Genomic DNA, 23,650 nt, shown 5'->3' on the forward strand with positions numbered 1-23,650 from the left:
GCACATTTCAAGAGATTCAATTTTGTACCATAAGAAAACGTTATAAAAAAAAAAAAAACAGATGCGCAAGAGAATTTGGTGAGTTAGGTGAAATAAAAAGAAACTCAACAATTAAATAAAAAAACACAAAAAGATGCAAAAGTGCAATCCTTCATGCATGAGGCACAAATTAACCATGATCAACTACATTGACAAATTAAGCGGTTGGCCTTGAGACTTCACAGTAAATGGGGTTTTAAAGTTCATAAGCACTGAAGCCATTTAGTATAATTTAATCTTTAACATTTAAATTTTTACCTAAAAAATTAAAACCAAGTTACTTAAAAAAAATGTTAAAATACAAAACAAGGTCTGTTAAACCACTTAATGTTACAGTATTAGGATTTGGTAAAATTAGCACCTTTTCTGTTGTTGGTTAGATATTCATGTGAGTCTTAAGTCAGTGCAGCAGTAAATAAATGCACTTACTGAACATTGACCTTGGTCATCCTTTCAGCTAACTATATTCACAGAGTTCAGAACACTCAAAACAGATCTCCAGGCACTCAGCTGTCTCACAGCAAGAATCAAAAAGGGCAAAGTCACAATCAAAGTGGTAGTTGAGGTCCTCAGCAGGAATTTCCTCAAGGCCCACACAGACATTGGAACAGTAGCCACAGCAGGAGTTGCAGGCCTCATGCAGACAGGAGCAAACCTGATGTGGGCCAAGGATGAACTCAGTGCACTGACAGAAGAGACAGGCCAAAATCAAAGAAGCACAGCAGTCTAATGCAAACAAGAAAGAAGGATAACTAAAATGATGCTATAGAGACAGAAATAAAAAGCTGAAGTAGGAGCAAAAAAAAAACATATAACATAGGATACAATTTTTATACGTTTCATGAAATATTAATCTTCTTACTGTGGAATTCAGTATTTGAAAAGAAACAAACGCTCCAGCATTTTACAACACAGTAAATCTTCCAGAATGACAGATAATCCTACATTAGCTAAATTATCAATGTTAACATGCTTTTATAATGTCCACTAATTAGGAACAGAAAACGTGTTTAATAATAGTATTTTCAGCAGAAAATGTGTATTTTTATCCCAGCAGAGTGAAGACTGTAGACAACAAAAACATTAGAAAACTGAGTATCAAAAGTAGCCAGAACTTGTTTCCTGTGTTCTGTTCTTTTGTGTACAAGAAGGTAGGCTATTCGGGATTAAACCTGAGCTAAAAAATTTGCATTATATATATATATATATATATATATATATATATATATATATATATCAATATAATAATATAATAATCTTTGCTCTAAAAAAAAAAAAAATCTTGAAAATGCAAGTTAGAAATTCTGTATGTCACAGACTGGCAAATCTGTTTTACCTCTTGCAATATACAATTTCATATTATCCACATGCCATCTTGTCTAGTCTGGTAATCAGCATTTGTGGGAGCTGATGAGGGCATTGCAACCATCAGAGGGAAGTAATATATTCATTCCCTCTGTACCACCTTTTTCCCCATATTATTTGCTGCCAAAACTGGTGTGTAATATGGCTGTTCTTCACTCTCTCTTGCTCTATCATCAGACACTTGTTACTGATTTTAAAAAATGTACTTGTCAACAAATAAGAAGATAGAACACAGGGCAGGACTTGAAGGAGTCACACTGCAGGTGCTCTCTGTCCCTTACGCAAATACAGGAGCAAATACAGTATCTAAAAAAAGTGAGTACACCCCTCACATTTTTGTAAATGTTTTATTATATCTTTTCATGTGACAACACTGAAGAAATTACACTTTGCTATAAAAGTAAAGTAGTGAGTGTACAGCTTGTATAACAGCAGAGCTTCACAGTTTGCCACTGGAGTCCTCTTCCACTCCTCCATGACGATATCACAGAGCTGGTGGATGTTAGAGACCTTGCGCTCCTCCACCTTCCCTTTGAGGATGCCCCACAGATGCTCAATAGGGTTTAGGTCTGGAGACATGCTTGGCCAGTCCACCACCTTTACCCTCGGCTTCTTTAGCAAGGCAGTGGTCGTCTTGGAGGTGTGTTTGGGGTCGTTATGTTGGAATACTGCCCTTCAGCCCAGTCTCTGAAGGGAGGGGATCATGCTCTGCTTCAGTATGTCACAGTACATGTTGGCATTCATGGTACCCTCAATGAAATGCAGCTCGCCAGTGCTGGCAGCACTCATGCAGCCCCAGACCATGACACTTCCGCCATCATGCTTGAACGTAGGCAAGACACACTTGTCTTTGTACTCCTCACCTGGTTGCTGCTACACACCCTTGACACCATCTGAACCAAATACGTTTACCTTGGTCTCATCAGACCACAGGACAAGGCTCCAGTAATCCATGTCCTTAGTCTAATTGTCTTCAGCAAACTGTTTATGGGCTTTCTTGTGCATCATCTTTAGAGGAGGCTTCCTTCTGGGACGACAGCCATGCAGACCAATTTGATGCAGTGTGCAGCGTATGGTCTGAGCACTGACAGGCTGACCCCCCACCCCTTAAATCTCTGCAGCAATGTTGGCAGCACTCATTCATCTATTTCCCAAAGACAACCTCTGGATATGAACCTGAGCATGTGCACTCAACTCCTTTGGTCGACCATGGCTATGCATGTTCTGAGTGGAACCTGTCATGTTAAACCGATGTATGATCTTGACCACCATGCTGCAGCTCAGTTTCAGGGTCTTGGCAATCTTCTTATAGCCTAGGCCAGTGATGGCGAACCTTGGCACTCCAGATCCATGATGCTCATGCACTCTGCAGTGTAGTTGAGCATCATGGAAAATGTAGTTCCAAAACATCTGGGGTGCCAAGGTTCACCATCACTGGCCTGGGCCATCTTTATGTAGAGCAACAATTATTTTTTTCAGATCCTCAGAGAGTTCTTTGCCATGAGGTGCCATGTTGAACTTCCAGTGACCAGTATGAGAGTGATAACACCAAATTTAACACACCTGCTCCCCATTCACACCTGAGACCCTGTAACACTAACGAGTCACGTGACACCAGGGAGGGAAAATGGCTAATTGGGCCCAATTTGGACATTTTCACTTAGGGGTGTACTCACTTTTGTTGCCAGCGGTTTAGACATTAATGGCTGTGTGTTGAGTTATTTTGAGGGGACAGTAATTTTACACTGTTATACAAGCTGTACAATCACTACTTTACATTGTAGCAAAGTGTAATTTCTTCAGTGTTGTCACATGAAAGATATAATAAAATATTTAGAAAAATGTAAGGGGTGTACTCACTTTAGAGAGATACTGTAGATTTGACATTTGGGTAGTTCAATCTGCTGAGTTGAAGCCAACAGTCCCTGCAGGGAGACTTTCTAGAACACAAGACACATAGTTATGAAATGTACATGCATGAGCTATTTCTAACTTGTAATTGTTTTTACTGTAATTATCAGCAATTTGTAGAGCAATCCATTTAAACTATCTGACAGTTATTTATCAGGTTTCTGGGAAACTTAAACATTTCATATGTGTGTGCATTTCAGTTGTGTGTTCTTCATTTCATTTTAGCTCAAAAAACTTTGTATTACCGTATTATTTTTTCATTATGACTCACTTCTAAGCTGTTAAGAAGTATCGTACTTAACCTTTCCACACTCTTAAAAAAAAAGGTTTTTTTTTTGCTCTCTGCGTCCTCAGTGAAGAAATTTAAATTGAGTTCCTATCCCTGTAAACCTCTGTCACCGGGCAGGAATTTAGGAACACACAATAAAAACCTTACCCAAGTTCTCACTAGTTTGTGAGTGAACTGGTTCAAAAACAAGATGAATTGGTGGATCTATGAATTGCTATTCTTTTTAATTATTGTATAGCTCATATAGCAAACCTACTAGGATAAATAAATTGTAAGATTCTCCACAGGTCAGACAGATCTACATGCATAAATTCAGACAAATCAAGAAAAAAAGGGATCTTTTCATTTCAAACTCGCTGATTTAATTTTAATGCAGATGCCTTTGAACCTATAGCCTTTTTGATTTTATTTTGTACAGATATGAAAAACATCAGCTAAATCTAAATCAAGGGGCTGCTAATGCCTCAAAGCTCTGTTTGTATGTATAGTTTGTAATTATATAATATATATATATATATATATACATATACAGTGCCTTGCAAAAGAATTCGGCCCCCTTGAACTTTGCGACCTTTTGCCACATTTCAGGCTTCAAACATAAAGATATAAAACTGTAATTTTTTGTGAAGAATCAACAACAAGTGGGACACAATCATGAAGTGGAACGAAATTTATTGGATATTTCAAACTTTTTTAACAAATAAAAAACTGAAAAAATGAGTGAGGTTGGATGGAGAGCGTTTGTGAACAGCAGTTTTCAGTTCTTTCCACAGATTCTCGATTGGATTCAGGTCTAGACTTTGACTTGACCATTCAAACACCTGGATATGTTTGTTTGTGAACCATTCCATTGTAGATTTTGCTTTATGTTTTGGATCATTGTCTTGTTGGAAGAATGGTCCTGTATTTGGCTCCATCCATCTTCCCATCAATTTTAACCATCTTCCCTGTCCCTGCTGAAGAAAAGCAGGCCCAAACCATGATGCTGCCACCACCATGTTTGACAGTGGGGATGGTGTGTTCAGGGTGATGAGCTGTTTGGCGTTTGTACGCCAAACATAACGTTTTGCATTGTTGCTAAAAAGTTCGATTTTGGTTTTATCTGACCAGAGCACCTTCTTCCACATGTTTGGTGAGTCTCCCAGGTGGCTTGTGGCAAACTTTAAACGACACTTTTTATGGATATCTTTAAGAAATGGCTTTCTTCTTGCCACTCTTCCATAAAGGCCAGATTTGTGCAGTATACGACTGATTGTTGTCCTATGGACAGAGTCTCCCACCTCAGCTGTAGATCTCTGCAGTTCATCCAGAGTGATCATGGGCCTCTTGGCTGCATCTCTGATCAGTCTTCTCCTTGTATGAGCTGAAAGTTAAGAGGGACGGCCAGGTCTTCATAGATTTGCAGTGGTCTGATACTCCTTCCATTTCAATATTATCGCTTGCACAGTGCTCCTTGGGATGTTTAAAGCTTGGGAAATCTTTTTGTATCCAAATCCGGCTTCAAACTTCTCCACAACAGTATCTCGGACCTGCCTGGTGTGTTCCTTGTTCTTCATGAGGCTCTCTGCGCTTTAAACGGACCTCTGAGACTATCACAGTGCAGGTGCATTTATACGGAGACTTGATTACACACAGATGGATTCTATTTATTAACATTAGTCATTTGGGTCAACATTGGATCATTCAGAGATCCTCACTGAACTTCTGGAGAGAGTTTGCTGCACTGAAAGTAAAGGGGCTGAATAATTTTGCACGCCCAATTTTTCAGTTTTTTATTTGTTAAAAAAGTTTGAAATATCCAATAAATTTCGTTCCACTTCATGATTGTTGATTCTTCACAAAATTTACAGTTTTATATCTTTATGTTTGAAGCCTGAAATGTGGCAAAAGGTCGAAAAGTTCAAGGGGGCCGAATACTTTTGCAAGGCCACTGTATCTCACTTAAAAAATCTGTCTGATTGAAAACAGGCTTTTTGGGGTTGGTTTCCTAAAGCGGGGGTTTCCAAACTACAGCCCACTGGTCAAATTTGTCCCTCTACAGGATTGCATCCAACCCACAGCTGGGGCCAGATTCCCCTTGTGGCTCTGTCTTTCTCCAAGTCTGGAGAAGGTGGAACTTTTTGCATACCTGCTCCGTCTCCTGCCCTGTTGCTACGCTGGCTACAATCATGCTATATGCAAAGGTAAGGGCACAACACTGACAGAAATCTGAGGTAAGGAAGCTCTGATTGGAACCATAAGGTATGGTGTGGGGGGTCTGATGTGAGGGGGACCTGATTGGGGATCCCAATGTAAGGGGGGCTTTCTGAGGTAGACTCTGATGTAAGGGTGGCTCTGATGGGGATACTGATGTAAGAGGGACGCTAATAGGTGGTAATGGGAGACTTTGCTTTGTTTAACTGAGGTGCCTTCTCTTTTGCAGTAAATCATGCGAATTCCAAAAAGGAGCAAGTAAAACATATTAATTTATATATTATTCATTGAATAACAGTGATTTTTTTCTTTTAGCCTGCAAATATTTGTAAAATAAAATAAAATAAAATAATGATAATAAAATAAAATAAATTAAAAAAGTGATAACTCACTTTGCTAAGAAAAGAACCTCCACTGCTTTGAATCTCTTTCAAAACACATGGCGATTAGAATTGGAGGGGGGGGGGGATACTAAAGCTCAGAATTGATTCTATGTGAAAGCCAGCAGCTGGCTGCAATTGTGGCCAGAAAACAGTGTGCATTGCTGCCAACATAAGGGCTCTTGCACAGGGCTGTGCAAAGCAAAATACACTTGTTGTTTTGGTGCCCGGGACCCACAGCTGCAACAAAATTTTGACATGCATTACAGAATACGCTGTATGTCGCTATACATGGTTGAACCCAGAACACATGTTTACACATGCACACATTTAGGTATAGCTTTCAAAATGTAAAAAAAGGCATAGTTTATTCTGTAGGTCCGTGTGCAAGAGCCCCAATGACTAGGTCGCCTGCAGCAAAAGGGTTATTCATAAGTCCACTTCGAAAGTGACAGTTATTAGTTACATTTGTAAGAAGAAATACACTTTTTGGAAACAATGCATACTTTCATTTTTGGTTAATTCCCCTTAAAATATGCATCAAAATGAAAATTGCAGTGCAAATCTCTCAGCATCTGTGGAAATTCACAAATATCAGTAATACCTAAGAGAAAGTAGTGCGAAGAACATTCAACCAGAAGAGCTGAAGAACATTAACACTATAGACTATAAAAAGCCAACCAGAAGAGGAAATAATTAGAAGAAGACCTTAGTAGTGTTAACTAAGGGGTATATTAAAAAAAAAAAAAAAAAACCTGCAGTTTTTTATATTCGTCCTGTGCAAAAAAACAATGTTTTTTGGCTATTTTCTGTCAAGCTCCAATGTTTTTCATGTGTGAGAATAGGATGAATTAGGAAGATACTGTATTTAGACCACTAGATGGGGTGAATGATCATAGAAAATACGTATTTAAAGTGACTGCAAGCCCTCACATGTACCCAGTGAAGTGACAAGCTTTAGGTGATACACAGAGATAAAACAACTCCTCCTACATATGTTGTAGCTGTGTATCTGCACTATTTTTTCTGAAGATCTTCTGAAAACACACAGAAGAAAGGATTTCTCTTTATTTCCATGACCCGGGGGAGGGGATCGGAAGTCTTTACACAGTTGATAGCACTGCCCTGATTGGTGGGAAGGGACACACACCCATTCTCACAGTACAGAGAACATGTACAGCTGTGCACAACAGCCAGAGGCTGTACTGCTGCTCCCTCACTGTCACTATTTTAACTCTTGGTGTCAGGAAAAGCAACCATAATTGAGTTATGCTGATAACAGAGGAAGGAGGAATGCATGTCTGAGGTTTACAACCACTTTAAGTGTAATGAATCAGCTACTAGAGACAGTGAACTGAACTGATACAGAAATACAAAATTGATACAATGTTACAGACTATAGAGTAGAAAATTTAATTGAGGCACTGAGGACTTACATGGTACAGTATGAACAAAAAACACAGTGATTATAAAGAAATGTACAAACGTTTAATACATTAATGGATATAAAAAAATAAAAAAAAAACACCCATAAAAGGGAAAAATGAACATGAGAAATAATTGTCCACTTAGGGTCAGACAAACAATAAAAATAGGGCATAACAAAATTCCTCTAGTACAGATTGGATACAAACTAAGGTTCCCAATCCCAATCATACTCTACATGTTTCGTGGAATCTCCATTTTTTCAGGACTCCTAAAGAAGCGGTCATTCTGCAAAATGTACAGTATGTTTGGAGACATACTATTAGAGGTCCCCACACTTGGGTGGACACCTTATTTAATATCCAATCTGTATTAGAAGAATTCTGTTGTGCTCCATTTTAATTGTTTGTCTGTCCCTAAGTGGACAATTTTTCCTCTTGTTCATTTTTCCCCTTATGGGTGATTTTTTTAATATCCATTGATGTAATAAACTTTTGTATATTTCTATATGATCACTGTGTTGTAAGTTCATACTGTACCATGAAAGTCCTCAGTACCTCAATTCAACTTTCTACTCTATATGTGAATAAATAGGGGGAAGGTACATTTCTTATTTGTTAGTTAATGTAGCACACACTTTATGTTAAATGTTGCAGACTAGTTATTTGACAAGTGTTTGACAAGTTTTAGGGCTGGTTCATACCAGATGCAGTTCAGTGCATTTTTTATTCTGCATCAAAAACACTTGAACAGTGTTTAACATGGATTCCAATGACTATAGTTCAATGTGTTCCAGTGCAGTCAACAAAAGTAGAACAAGGTATAATACAACGTTTTGACCAGCGCTAGTGAAATGTCATGTACGTTGGGTGCATGCCTCAGAGTGCATGACCATCAGAATGTTCAGTCTCTGTAAGATGATACACATATAGTTCAGTCACTGATTTCTTAGGAATAGATGGATGTGGTGGCTGCAGGCTCCAAACAGAGCTAGATGGACTCTGTAATAGACAAATGGGGGAAAAAACCAGCGCCATCCATCTATATGTAATAAATCACTTTTACTACTGCACTGAGGGGGCACTGCTTTTTTTCCCTCACCCAACAAAAGTAGAACATGTTGCATTTTTTTCTGTTTGGAACACATCTGGAATGCAGCACAATGCATAAAAAACACACCCAACACACATGTCCCTCAATTGTCCTTAAAAAGGGGAAAAACGCACTGAAACACATAAAAAACATACCCACACGCATCACAAACGCGTATGCAGAAACTGATCTGGAGGGCAGACATTGTGGTGTTTGATTCATTACATTCTCTGTACACTTAGCAGACGTTTTCTTCATATCTTTTCCTCTTCTGGATGAATGTTCTTAGCCTATAGCAGTGATGGTGAACCTTGGCACCCCAGATGTTTCGGAACTACATTTCCCATGATGCTCTACTACACTCCAGAGTGCATGAGCATCATGGGAAATGTAGTTCCAAAACATCTGGGGTGCCAAGGTTCGTCATCACTGGCCTATAGTGTTAGGCTTTTTTTGCTATTGGTCAAATGTTCTCGGCTGTTTTCGCTTAGGAAGGAATGTTAGGGAATGTTACATTTGCCCTGTGAAAGGCAGCAAATTGAAACTGACATTTTACACATATCACAAACATTCCGGGCATTAATTGTGACTTCCATGCTAAAACATTTGCACAGCAATTTTTTGCAAACAGACTTGTGAATTTACTCAATACGTGTTAGGATATTGTACCGCTCTGTCATGTTAATTATAAGAAAAGATGATAGAATGTATGTTTATTAATTAAAAAACCTCTTCTACTGGTCACAGACTCATTGGGTGACATATATCAAGCAAGGTGGTGGAGGAGTAGGAGGGTAAGTGGGAGGGTAAAGTCTGTGACACTCGGGGCCACTGATGACATACCCGGAAGTGACAACATCAGTGCACCGAGCGTCTCTAAGTTTACCAAGAAGGGCTGGGAGCCACCAGCGCACCCAGACCTCTCTAGCCACCGACACACCAGCGTCTACCATCCGAGAGTAGAGTGGATGAACGCCACATTAATCATTTATGCAGGATTTGTTTTTAACCTGGTGACTGTATTTCTTATCATTTATACATTAAAGAGGTAAAGCCTTAAGAGTTTTTCTCCTTAATGCATTCTATGCATTAAAGTGAAAAACCTTCTGTGCTGCAGCTCCCCGCCCAGACCCCCCTTTTTCTCACCTGAGCGCTATCTGATCCAGCAATGTGCATGAGTGCAGCGGCTCAAGCTGCTGTCGCTCTCCTCTCTGGACAGATTGATAGCAGCAGAAGCCATTGGCTCCCACTGCTGTCAATCAAAAGCTGTGACACGAGAGCAGGGGGGAGGCCTGAGTCCCGCTGTCTGTGTCAATGGATGCAGCGGGACTCGGTAGCAAACCCGCACGGGTGCCCCCATGGACAGTGGCTTTCTTTGGGGTCACCCGATGAAGAGGAGGGGTCTGAAATGCTGGCAGGGGACCCCAGAAGAAGAGGATTATTGCTTCTCTGTGCAAAACAACAGAGCATGTCAGTATAGGCATGTTTGTTATTTAAAAAAAGAAAAACAACGTTTAAAACCACTTTAAATTGTGGTCATACTGCACTTAGATGGCTCTGCTCGCTCTGTCTTGACAGGAGGGTGACAGCTGACGGGAGGGGAGAAGGCGGCGGGGAGAGGAATCATGTGGACAGATGAAATGTAATTGGTTGTTAAGGACGCGGCGGCCCTGCAACCAATAACTGCCGGCATTCTTTTCTTTACATTTGAGCGGTTAGCAGGAAAATTCCTACGACAGCTGAAAGAACCTAACCAGAAGGTATCAGTTTTGGGTATCGGTGTATTTGCACGAGTACCGATACCTGTGCAAATGCCTAGTATCGGCATCGATACTGATGTATCGGTGCAACCCTAATTTCAACGCACAAAAATGTATCTGGGTATAATGTTTGAGTTTTATCTCCTGTTTAAATTTACCTTAATTTATAAGCATTTATATGTGTTTATATAACTTTACATGCATTCAAAATATCTAAACTTCTCCTGGACAGACAGATTTCTATTTTACTTTCCCCCTCTTCTTGCAGTCCCTGCTGCAGCTGTAGACTCCTCTCCTCCTTTGGGTGCTTCCTGTAGCAAGTCAGTTGCTAAGAAAGCACACGTGACATAAAAAAGCCCAGTTACAATATGACCAACAACATCTTGAGACAACTCACTGGGCTTTTTTGTGGCATTGGCATAGCAAAGGCTTACTTCTGGCAGCTTGACCATGTAGCTCAGTTTTGTTCACATTTTATCATATTGTGCTCCTTGAAACAACCACGCCATCTTTTTCAAGAGCAGCCTTTATTTCCCCTGAGGTTACCTGAGGGTTTTTCTTTGTTTCCCAAACAATTATTCTAGCAGCTGTGGCTGTAATCTTTCTTGGTCTACCTGACCTTGGCTTGGTATCAAGAGATTCCCAAATTTTCCACTTCATAAGTGATTGAATAGTACTGACTGACATATTCAAGGTTTTGGATATCTTTATATATCCTTTTCTAAATTTATAAAGTTCCATTACCTTGTTATGAAGGTCTTTTGACAGTTCTTTTCTCCCCCCTATGGCTCAGTATCTAGCCTGCTCAGTGAATCCATGGGGGAGTTAGCAAACTCATTGCTTATTTATACACAGACACTAATTGCAATTTAAAAAAACACAGATGTGGGAAATTAACCTTTATTTTCCATTTTAAGCTGTGTAAGTCACCTAGTGTGTCTGTACCAAGGTCAAACATTCCAGGGTATGTAAACTTTTGATCAGGACCAGTTGGGTGGTTTTCTATTATCATTAGGATTTAAAAAGGAGCCAAACAACTATGCTATAATAAATGGCTTCATATGATAACTATCATTAAACAAAAAGCACGATCAGTCATATTTTCAATATGAATGCAAACATTTTGCAATTTCTGCTAGGGTACAATTCTATATGCAGAGCTTAACATATAGTACCCCCCCCCCCCCTTAATTTAGATGTTTGGGGCAGAATCAAGGCTTGGAACAGGCTTATGCTATCAGCTATGGGGAGAGCAAATGTTTTCAAGATGATCCTGATGATGCTGCAGTTGTTATATCATGCCCTGATTTCACCAGCAATAAAAATGTTTATGACCATTAACATAATATTCCTGGGAACTTCTGTGGAAGAAAATGGCACCATGTGTAGCACTAAAGCCTTTACAATACACTAAGTAAGAAGGGAATATTGCATTCCCGAACCCCTGCGTGATTTATTTTTCTTTCCAGCTCCAACCCCTTATCTGGCTGGAGGGACAGCCTGCTAAGAATACCCAGATGGGTTCATCTATATAACTTACATGCCATTAAACATGCTCTTCCAATCTGTATGAGGCTCTTGCGGTGAACAGAGTAGCCCTTTTGAGGAAGCTTTTTCCAACCTATGATCTAATTCATAAGATTTGGTGGAAGTCCTTGGCTACACTGACTATTCTCTCTGGTATAATCCTAATTTCAAAGAACAGAACAGGTAAATTACCTTATGGGGAGCAGTGGCAAAAGTTTTCAGTTTGGAGAGTTTCTCAATTATTATGCCAAGGAGAGTTGAAGCCATTTGAACAGTTGCAACATTAGTACCCAGTTTCTCAAAACATGTGGTTTAGCTTATAGATAGGAGCAACGTGCTTATGGTGCCCAGGTCAAAGAGCAACTATGTACTCCAAAGCCTATTTTTACTTTAGTAGCTTGGACTTGTATCACTAAGTTTGTGGAGTAAGTGGCTTACATCTCCTGGGCTGCCATCCCTGGTGTTATTAAGCACCCTTGCAGAGTGAACATGCCTTACAGTGCTGATCCCACACTTAATCCAATTAGATTAAGGTGGCAGCTGCCTTTGCTTATTTATTGAAGATTTTTTCCCACTGCGAAAAGGTCCTTGTGATTAGATTGTTGTAAGAGACAAGCTCTCTTTATTTCCAAAGTACTTTGGGTCATGGGATAGAACCTGTACAAAGCTGATTGACAAATGTATGTGTGACTGTAAGGTCCACTGTATTTTTTCTGTATTTTTTTATGAATTGTAAACTGAAGCTGTGGTAAATTAGAATAAAAGTTGAATTAAAAAAAAAACATATTTTGATACCGTCACAACCAGAATGGTACAGTAAGAAAACATTAACCATGAGTTCGGGACAATGTCACTATTACCAAGTCTTGGAAGAGTCAATGTAATTTTCACTTGGATTCAAAAATAATAATAATTCTGCTCTGTTTATTGAGTGCAGAATTCATAAAAAGCATCACTATGTGACACATTTTGGAGGATATACCTCCTTTCTCAGACCACACTGCATAATGTTTTATGGTATTTACACGCAATAAATAGATGCAGAGCGGACATAGACACAGCCCGCTGTCCTCTATTGGCTGTCTGATGGAAATGAACAGCCGACTCCGATCCGATTTGATCCACCAGACGTCTCGGATTGGATGTACATTGAAATCTGCCACTCCGTAGAGAGCAATGGATGGTCTAATCAGGTCCGGCTAAAAAACTGACAGGTGAACCCAATCAGTCCGTCCGCATGAAAGGGGCCATAATCCTGTCTGTGTCTCTGACAGGAGATATATTATTCTACTTTCTGCTCTTGTAATCTAGAAGAAAGCAAAGATCTCTCTCCAATGGGGACATGGACAACAATAAATATTGCCATAGCCTAATTCATGAAATAGTGATTTTAAAAAACTTGTGTGACTCTTAAAAGATATCTCCTCTCATTTCTTGTCTTGATGACACACAGAGCAATAAAAACCTTATCATAGGGTTTAGTGATTCCCCCTGATCCCACTCCCTGTCAAAAAAAAAAAAAAAAATCTTCCTTAAACATTGATTTTTAACAGATAAAAGGATGTACCGTAATAGTAAATCTCCTCAATACTGTAATACGAGCAAGGAATGTTTGCAGGAACAATTCTTCTAGGGATAATTGATATTGATGACAATTATGTAACTGAAATTCCTGATCCCTGAAACCCACTAATTTAGTCCTTTTTTCAGGGCCCTCTTCTGTAAAGTAAACGTGTACTCCCCTGCAGTAAGAAGATTATTACTGCTCATGACAAAGCAGATATAAAAATGTAAAGAGCTTAGACGGAAAGAAAGAAGGTCTCAAATTGTTTCAAAGTAATTACATTCAGAAAATGTAAAAGGCATATGATTGTCAATTCATAGTATTTAGTCTTAAAGTGATTTTGAAGTCTTGTTTTTTTTTTTGTTTAAAAATAACAAACATATCATACTTACCTGCTCTGTGTACTGTTTTAGCACAGAGTAGCCCAGATCCTCCTCTTCTCGGGTCCCTTGCCGACGCTCCTGGCCCCTACCAAGTGCGGAGTGCCCCCAGCTTGCTATGGGGGACATCCAAGCCAAGCTGCTGCTCTGTCTGTCCATTCAGACATGGAGCCACAGCTCAGCCCCACCCTCTCTCACTCCTTTTTGGCTCACTGACTTTGTTTGACAGCAGCGTAAGCCAATAGCGGGAGCCAATGACTGTATCTCAGCCAATTAGGAGGAAGAGCCCCAGACATCTGAGGCTCTCATGCAACTTTGCTGGATCGAGATGGGGCTCAGGTAAGTGTTAGGGGGGGCTGTCACACACAGGTTTTTATCTTAATGCACAGAATGCATTAAGATAAAAAAGCTTCAGCCTTTACAACCACTTTAAGGCCCTGTTCAGATGGGTAGATGCCAAATACCTTACATTTTATATATTGCAGCTTACCAATCAGATGTGGTGGCTGAATTAATTTTCTATTTTTTAGGCTTTTTTTTCCCCCCTGTTTTTTTATCTGGTGATCTGGTTAGTAACACACCTCCTGTATTAAAGTGCCCCCGACTCTGGATGAAGGAGCACATGGGCTCCTTTGGACAGCAGAATTGTTATTCTGGGAGAGGGAAGCGTCAGATGCACTAGCAGATTTAAATAACACTAACAAATTGAAGCTGAACTCCAACTAACTCTTTATAAGCATTTACAGCAAACGGTTGTTTTCCTTTTAGGATAAAGGTTTTACATGAATAAAGGGCTGGTTTCCGCTGCAAAAATGCACTCCAGAAGCATTCCGGATGCATTTTTGCTTGCAGTTCACACTTAAAAAACGTATGCATATGTGTTTTGATGTGCTATTGATACGTTTTCAATGCATTCCAGTGCGTTTTTCCCGCTCTTGATTTTTATTTTTTTATTTTATTTGAAAGTTTCCCAGGGTTTTTTCTGTAATGCATTCCAGTGCGTTTTGATGCATTTTACTGCAGTTCAGTACAGTTCTGTACATAAAAATGCTGCATGTTTTACTTTTTTTCTGGAATTAAAATGCACTGGAACCGACTTCACTGGTGTGAACTCTGCCATTGGAACCCATGTAATCTACTTTTCTTGTGTTAGTGATCCTTAAAAAAACGCACTTGACTGCATCTGGTGTGAACTGGCCCATACAAAGGCTGATCATTGTAAGCACCCTGGTCAGTAGTAAAGGATTTGTCTCAACCCTGTAATGCTACATTTGAGGAACAGCTTGTTCTGATAAAACAACAGATTTACTGGCAGGATCACCAGGTGAAAATAAAGGAAAGAAAGCCTAAAAAAGACAACTAATGCAGTCACAACATCCATGAATGGGTAAGCTGCAATAGAATCAATATTTGCTTTAGGGTTTAATGCCGCTTTAAATTTTGCTGTGGCGGCCATGCCATGTGTCCAGTCCTGTAGCCTTGATCAGCTCAATCGCCTGTTTTTATGCCCTCTGGCTCTCCATGTGAATGAAGCCTAAAAGATAGTTAACTTAGGACACCTGCTTATACTGAGCTGCTAAGGGTTCACAAGGTGGTCCTATGCAAAATTCATGGAGTTCTATCATTTTATAAAGTCCTTTTTCTCACCAACATTATTTGTTAATTAGTAAAATGACACAAATTCATGACAAACTCATCATCATCTAACCACTTGCTGACCGTTCTATAGCCGAATGACGGCTACAGCGCAGTCGTCCAGTTCTGGGAGGATGTCAACAGACGCCCTTCTAAATTTGGATGACCGCTGCGGCAGACGCCCGGAGTGCTCTGCGATTGCTGTGTCCTTAGACACAACTGATCACAGATCAAGGTAAAGAGCAAACCACAGCGGCTCTTTCCCATGTGATCAGCTGTGTCCAATCCCAGCTGATAACGACATAAACACACTTGCCGGTTATAGGCATTTCTTTCCTCGCACTGTCACAATGTACAGAGATGAGAGAGCAGGTAATCAGCTAGTGTGAAAGGGGACATCTGCATTGATAATCCAGGGCACTGATTATCAATACAGCCCCAAAAGTGCTGCCTTTCAGTGCCATGCAGTGCAGCCTCATCAATATCACCTCATCAGTGCCTAGCAGTGGCACCTCATCAGTGCAGCCTATCAGTGCCTATTATTTTTTTAGATTAAAATAAAAGCATGTCATACTTATCTGATCTGCAGCCTTGATCCTCCTCCTCTTCTGGGCCTGTGCTGGCACTTTTGGTTCCTCCCCCTGCGGAGTGCCCCCATCGGAATCCGCACACACAGCTCAGTTCGGCCCCGCCCGCTCACAGGTTTTGACTGACAGGAGTCATTGGCTCCTGCTGCTCTCAGCCAAGCTTATGAGAGGCGGGAGAGGGATAAAGAGCGGCTCCAGAGTGCACAGCACTGGACCCAGTTCAGGCTCAAGTGAGTATTTAGTGGGAACTGCAGGGGGAGCTGCACTTAAAATGATTTTTATCTTAATGCATAGAATGCATTAGGTAAAAACGGCTTACCTTTAAAACCACTTTAAGTGTACCAAATAAATGTATAAACTTGTATTTCAGAATTTGGTGACTTAAAATTCTTTTTAGGTATTAGAACTTTTATTAATACGTTTAGTAAATCTACCTTGTAAAAGTGCAATGTCTGCTGAGTTTGTGCTTGATTTTAATTATGAGAAAGGGTAATTTGGTTATAATTGCCCACTATTTTCCTGCTACTAATTTACTAAGGGCAGTAAATGTATTGCAAATAGTGATTTTCAGCATACACTGATACAAATGAATATACTACAAAATGAAATCAAACTTTGTATTTCACTATGTTTCTTCTTAAAATGTCAGTAGGTAATTTTAGAATAATAAGAATACCAATCTTTCCATAATTTAGCTTACCTTCTGGTGAAGAGGTGGGTTTCTGAGAATATGTGGAGCTCATTTTGCTTTTTTTACTTCCATCACTGCTCACAGACAAACTGGACTGGATCTTCCTGTGCATTTTTTGAGAAACAGGAGCTGATAACTTTCTGTGATCTGCAGCAACATGTTTGACCCCATTGTGGATTCCATTGATATTACTCAGACCTACATGACCATTTTTTATCTTGCTAGTTTCTTCCTCGCTCTGTTCCAGTGCTGAAGTATTTGGCTGAGGCAAGCTCTGAGGTTGGGCTTAAACATAAAGGAGAAAGAGATGAAAAGATTAAACAGAATTCTCTAAAACCACAGCCAGAGGAAATAGGCTAAAAGATACTTTAGAAAGAAAACAGGACAGAAATGTTCACAGAAGAACATGAGACTTATGTCATCTTTCAGTCCAAAAAAATTCAGGAGTGTGCTATTGAAAACATACTGCAGCTACAAACATATAGACTTATAAGCAGTATTACACCAAAAAACAAACATTTATTATATTGAAGCATAGTAAATCTTTGATGTGATGGCTGTTTTCGTTTCCTTTTTAGGCTTTCTTTCTTCTAATTTTATATGGTGATTGAGCCAGCAAGTCTGTTGTTTTTTAAATACACAAGCTCTCCAGCAGAATGTATCAGTTTTCATGGGTGAGACAAACCACTGGCAAGGATGATTAAAATGAACAGCTTTTATTTATTTATGCAAAATCTTTATCCCAAAAGAAAAAAAAAAGCTGTTTGCTGTAACTGATTATGAAGTGTGAGTTGGAGTTTGGTTTTAATTTCTTAGTGTACATTTAACACTATCCCCCCCCCCCCCCAAACTGCCATTGCTGCTGTCTGCTGTGTTTCTTGTGCTCATTCATCCTGAGTTGTCTCATCTAATTATCGGTATGCTGCAATATATTACATTTTTGGTTTTAGGTTTAATACCACTTTAACTAAAACAACACGTCCTGTAACCTTACGCGGCATTATTATTCTCTGTGAGGAGGTATGTTCATTGGCTTTCATTGGTAAAATGGTCAACCTGTACAAAATGTGCTCCAAATGATTAATGGTGCTCATAAATATGCTGTAAACAACTAACATCCAATTGAGTTGATTTACTAGTGGCAAATAGGCTGCTCATTTTGCAATGGAATTTTCCCTTAGCTTAGTGAATGAGGTGAAGCTTTGCTAACTTCCATCATCTAATCAAATGCAAGGGAAAATTTTGTTTTTTTTTCCCTTGCATGTGACTGGGCATTCTTTGCAAAGTGAATTTTCATCACATTCACTAAGCTAATGCCCTTTCAAAGTGAACAAGCCTTTTGCCTTTAGTTAATCAACCACAGTATTTTAGCTTGCTCTGGCAACAGTTAACAAAAACTACCCATGGAAGATATTTTTTTAAAGCGGAGTTCCGGGCACAGATGTCATTTTTTAATGAACATACCCCCGGGACAGTCAGGGCTAGCACATTCCACAATGGCTAGCCTCTGATCTGTCCCGGTTCGCACTTACCTTTTAGAAGAAATACTTACTTATAAAATTTCTTCCACAGCGTTTCCATCTCTCTTGTGGGCAGCTGAAGCCGGCGCGGTCCTCTTCTGCATCTTCTTCCGCGTCTTCTTCTCCCAGAATGCGCCGCACCGGCCCCTTTCGTCACTTCCGGTGCGGCGCCGCATTCCTAAACAGCTTCTGGGCATGCCCAGAAGCTGTTTAGCAGGGGAATGCAGCGTCGCCCAGAAGTGACGAGCGGGGCCGGTGCCGTCGCATTGATTCCTGGGAGCGATGACGTTTAGCTCCCAGGAATCATCGCAGCGCAGGAAGTGACGGGGTGAGCCGCGGCTCCGAGGGAGGAAGTACCCTGAGGTGAGTATTTACGATCGTCAATTACAAGGTGAGTTTTTTTAAAAAAAAAATCTAACTATCCAATTCCTTTTCAGGTTAGGCTGAACTAGCGGACGGGCACAAAAAAAAAATATCGATTTTGTGCCCGGAACTCCGCTTTAAATCAGCTAATTTGTATCGACAACAATCTAAACTCACATAGTTCTTAGTTTAGATTTTGTTCATCAAAAGCTGATTTAAAATATACATTTGATGAATTCTTAAATGAATTTAAAGACTGATAGTAAAAATGAATGAAACTGTTTAAGCAGGGGGATTGTTAAGACCTATTCACATTATGTGTGTGTTAAAAAACTTGTGTAAATGTAACTTTGGGGTTGATTTACTGGAACTGAAGAGTGCAAAACCTGGTGCACCTATGCATGGTAGCCAATCAGCTTCTAACTTCAGCTTTTTCAAGTAAGCTTTGACAAAAAAAAAACCTAGAAACTGTTTGGTTTCTATGCAGAGCTGCACAAGATTTTAAGCATCTAGTTTTAAGCTTGGTACACATACTTTTAGCCCAGCGGGTTGAATGAAAAAAACCCATCAGCTCCGGTCGGAACTATGCAAAGTTAGTATAGCGATCTCCCTTTGCTGAGCTATTGGGTTCTGACAGGGGGACGGCCTTACTGTCAGAACACTCTGATCAGCGCTCTCTTCCATTGGCCAAGAGCGCTGATCGGGAGTCGGTCGGCTGCTGGTTTCACAGCATGTACGTCCAACAGAAGCTTCAGACCAGCATACACATGGGCCGAATGTTGGCTGTTTTTTTTTTTAACCACTTCAGCCCTGGAAGGTTATGCCCCCTTAATGACCAGGCCATTTTTTGCGATTCAGCACTGTTACTTTAATGGAAAATTGTGCAGTCATGCGACACTGTACCAGAATAAAATTGATGCCCTTTTTTCCCCACAAATAGAGCTTAATTTGGATGCGATTTGATCACCTGGGCCATTTTTATTTACTGTGCTATAAACAAAAAAAGAGTGACAATTCTGGAACAAAAAACAATATTTTTCACTTTCTGCTATATAACACCCCCCCCACCCCCCCCCCCCCCAAAAAAATAAAAAAATCAAATGTTTTCATCATGTCATTTTAGGCCAATTTGTATTCTGCTACATATTTTTGGTAAAAAAAAAATCCCAATAGGCGTATTTTGATTGGTTGGTGCAAAAGTTATCGTGTCTACAAAGCAGGGAAAAGATTTACGTCATTTTTATTTTTTTTACTAATAATGGTGGCGATCAGCGATTTTTAGCCAGACTACAACATTGTGGCAGACAGATCGGACCCCTAACTGACATTTTTGACACTTTTGGGGGGACCAGTGACATTACTACAGTAATCAGTGCTAAACATATGCACTGTCACTGTAATAATGACACTGGCAGGTTAGGGGTAAACTCAGAGGCGATCAAAGGGTTAAGTGTATGCCTGGGGGGTGTTTTCTAACTGTGAGGGGGATGGGCTTGTGGAATCAACACAGAGACCTGTGATCCTAAATAGGAGGATCACAGGCGCTCTGTGTTCTTTCCAGAGAGAACAATGGTCTGCTGTGTTTACAACAGCTGACCGTCAATCTTTCTCCACGGGAAGCGATCGTGGGTGCCTGGCAGCAATCGCGGCCACCGGCCCCATCGATGGGCCTCCCCGCTGCCTAATGGGGGTGCGCAGGTACATCGATTTTTGCAGCCGAGCCAGCCTGCCACAGTATATCTGTGGCGGGTGGTCAGCAAGTACTTAACCGGCAAATGTCACCCGACATAGTAAATCAACCCCTTTATGTTTTAAGCCAGCTTATTCATTGAATGAGCTGGCAGTGCACGTTAACACAGTAAATATTGGGCAAGTGGGCCATCAAATTTACAAGTCCCTGCATAAAACTTCAATGAAATTGAACAAGGCTTGTAATGGTGAACAGACAAAATAGCCAAACAATTTCAATTATTCTATTACAATTTATAGAAAATCCCACTAAACCATTGCCGCATGGAGAAAGAGAAAGAGAAACAGACCCTCAAGTATTCACACTTTGCCTCAAGATAGTAGGCCTACCATCTACCTCAATGGACCTCGCGCAGAACATAGAATCCAGGCCCAGACTATATGCTACCCAATATTGCAAATCATTCACTCTAGAATTAGCCAAATTTTTTCTTGCAGCCTTTAATTATTTTTCATTATCGCCCTCCTTACTTCTTGAGGTTTACAGGATGGTAATGATTTGGCGTTATGTGCCAAATACAGACTTACCTTTTATCTAAATGCTGATTTCAAAATGTTCACAAAAATTATCAAAAAGATGGCACCCTATGCTTCCAGATTGATGAGCTTTATGGAAAGCATAACATTAAACACTAATAAAGTGCATCTTTGCCCCTTTTTTCAGTTTTGGATAGAATGGGTAAATGGTAGAACCTCTCTCAGGTTTTACGGTTATCCAGGGCTCCATTGGTGAGATTTATCCATACTTTCTCTTCTAGGGACAACCGTTTACTACACAAGAAGTAAAGCAGATGACAAAAAAAAAAGAGCAAGAGTTCCTCTAAAAAAATAAATAAGTGAATAAATAAAATCTTTTACTTCTGCCTGTGATGATGTTAGAATGATTTCCCCTTGCTTTCTGTCTTCCTGGGACAATCAGACAGGAAGTGAAGGGATCCATGGCTGTAAAATCTGACAGGTGTTCTAATCAAAATAACATCTTGCAGCATAGCTTACAGATAACTGTATTTCTAAAAGAGTGGGATATCAGTATTTTTTTTTTTTTTCATTTTAAAATTATTATCCCTAATTTATAAAGATCCAATACATTACATATCACTTACACCTATAGGTAAGCCTTTAACCACTTTAAGACCGGAAGATTTTGCTGCTTAATGACCAGGCCCTATTTTGAGATTCGGCACTGCGTTACTTTAACGGACAATTGCGCGGTTGTGCGATGCTGTACCCAAACGAAATTGACCTCCTTTTTTCCCCACAAATAGAGCTTTCTTTTGGTGGTATTTGATCACTTGTGCAATTTTTTATTTTTTGCGCTATAAACAAAAAAAGAGCGACAAAAAAAAACCAATATTTTTCACATTCTGCTACATAACATTCCCCAAAAAAAATTAAAAATCAAAATTTTTTAACATTTTAGGCCAATTTGTTTTCTGCTACATATTTTTGGTTAAAAAAAAAAAATCACAATAAGCGTATTTTGATTAGTTTGCGCAAAAGTTATTGCGTTTACTAACTACGGGAAAGATATATGTAATTTTTATTGTTTTTTTGTGTTTTTTTTACTAGTAATGGAGGCAATCTGCAATTCTTTGCGGGACTGCGACATTGCGGCGGACAGATCGGACCCCTAACTGGCATTTTTGACACTTTTTGGGGTACCAGTGACATTGCTATAGTAATCTGTTATAAAAATATGCATTGTTACTGTAATAATGCCATTGGCTGGGAAGGGGTTAATACTATTGGTGATCAAGGGGTTAAATGTAAGCCTAGGGGAGTGATTCTAACTGTGGGGGGGTTGGGCTTTTGAAATGATCATAGAGACATGCGATCCTATATAGCAGGATCGCATGGTCTCTGTGATCATTGCAGGGAGAAGGAGGGACGGCTGTTTTTATATCAGCCGTCTGTCCTTCTCTATCAGTGGGGGGAGATCGGGGGATGTCAGGCGGCAATCGGAGCCACCTGACACACGCACTGGCGGGAGCACGCCACCGGCGGCATGTACTCGCCCCCTAGTGGCCTCCCCGGCAGATGACGCCTATTAACGTGATTTTGCCTGGGAGAGCCACACTGCCGACGAGAATAGGCAGTGCAGCGACGGCAAGTGGTTAATAAGGCTTACCTATAGGTACTCTAAATATCCCCTAAACTTGCATTGTTTAGGAGGTATTTACATTGCAAGCAGCCAATGACATAATCGGCGCATGCGCTCTGAAGAAACGGCCGCCCGTGCAGTTTTTTCAGAGCCCTGTGCCGTGACCGACGGCGCGGGAGTGACATCACATTGTTCTGGTCAGTAATACAGCTGGAGTCCGCAGACCTGGAAGGAAGAGGGGTGAAGATGGATGCAGTCGCCAGCGGGGACAATGCGGCCTTCGTTTGCAGGTAAGTGTCACATAATGTGCTAGTATGTGATGCATACTACCACATTATGCATTTACTTTGCAGGGAAGAAAAAAACTGAAAAAAAAAACCTTTACTTCCTCTTTAATAATAATAGATCAGTTCAAATGCAACTACAGCTTCAAACTGTTCCAAGTTCACTTAATTCACTGTTCAAATTTCCTAAAAAATACCCATGTTATAACAACATCCCAATTATGCTTAGTGTTTAAGATTATTTTAATAGTTTTGATTATCAATACCTCAGTTAAAGCAGGTGCCAGGATGCACTAGAGCAGTGATGGTGAAATTTTGGTGCCCCAGATGTTTTGAAACTACATTTCCCATGATGCTCAACTATACTGCAGTGTGCATGAGCATCATGGGAAATGTAGTTCCAAAACATCTGGGATGCCAAGGTTTGCCATTGCTGCACTAGAGATACTCAGGGACATCAAACCTCAGCCGTTTTTAAAGCCCACTTTCAGTCAAAAATGAAATTGAAATAGTCTTGATTGTAAAACCTCTTCTTAAAGCGGAGTTTCACCCTGGGAATACTTTTTTTAATAAAAATACCCTAGGGACAGTCAGGGCTAGTACATTCCACAATGGCTAGCCTCTGATCTGTCCCGGGTTGCACTTACCTTTTAGAAGAAATACTTACCTTGAAAAAGTATTGTCCAGCGCTGCCATCTCAGGTGTGGGCAGCTTGAAGCCAGCGCGATCCTCTTCTGCGTTCCTCTTCCGTCTTCTTCGGTCCCACGATGCACTGCACCGGCCCCGCCGTCACTT

At 40.2% G+C, this 23,650-nt stretch overlaps 1 protein-coding gene across 3 annotated transcripts in view; it reads right to left on the minus strand.

Moving 5' to 3' along the window:
• The window catches only part of MDFIC (MyoD family inhibitor domain containing), a 236,515-nt gene that overhangs the window by 29,745 nt on the left and 183,120 nt on the right, over nt 1–23,650 (minus strand). For 2 of the 3 annotated variants that reach the window (XM_082257112.1, XM_082257113.1), the window contains exons 4-5: nt 16,848–17,123; nt 469–765 (exon numbers count right to left, since the gene is read on the minus strand). In XM_082257112.1, coding sequence (XP_082113238.1) covers nt 497–765; nt 16,848–17,123 — 545 coding nt within the window. In that variant the 3' untranslated portion in view covers nt 469–496. The remainder of the gene's footprint in view (nt 1–468; nt 766–16,847; nt 17,124–23,650) is intronic. The other variant, XM_082257114.1, reaches the window with a different exon arrangement.

The sequence above is a fragment of the Pelophylax lessonae genome (genome assembly GCF_965119305.1).
Source record: "Pelophylax lessonae genome assembly, chromosome: 4".
NCBI classification, from domain to species: Eukaryota; Metazoa; Chordata; class Amphibia; order Anura; family Ranidae; genus Pelophylax; species Pelophylax lessonae.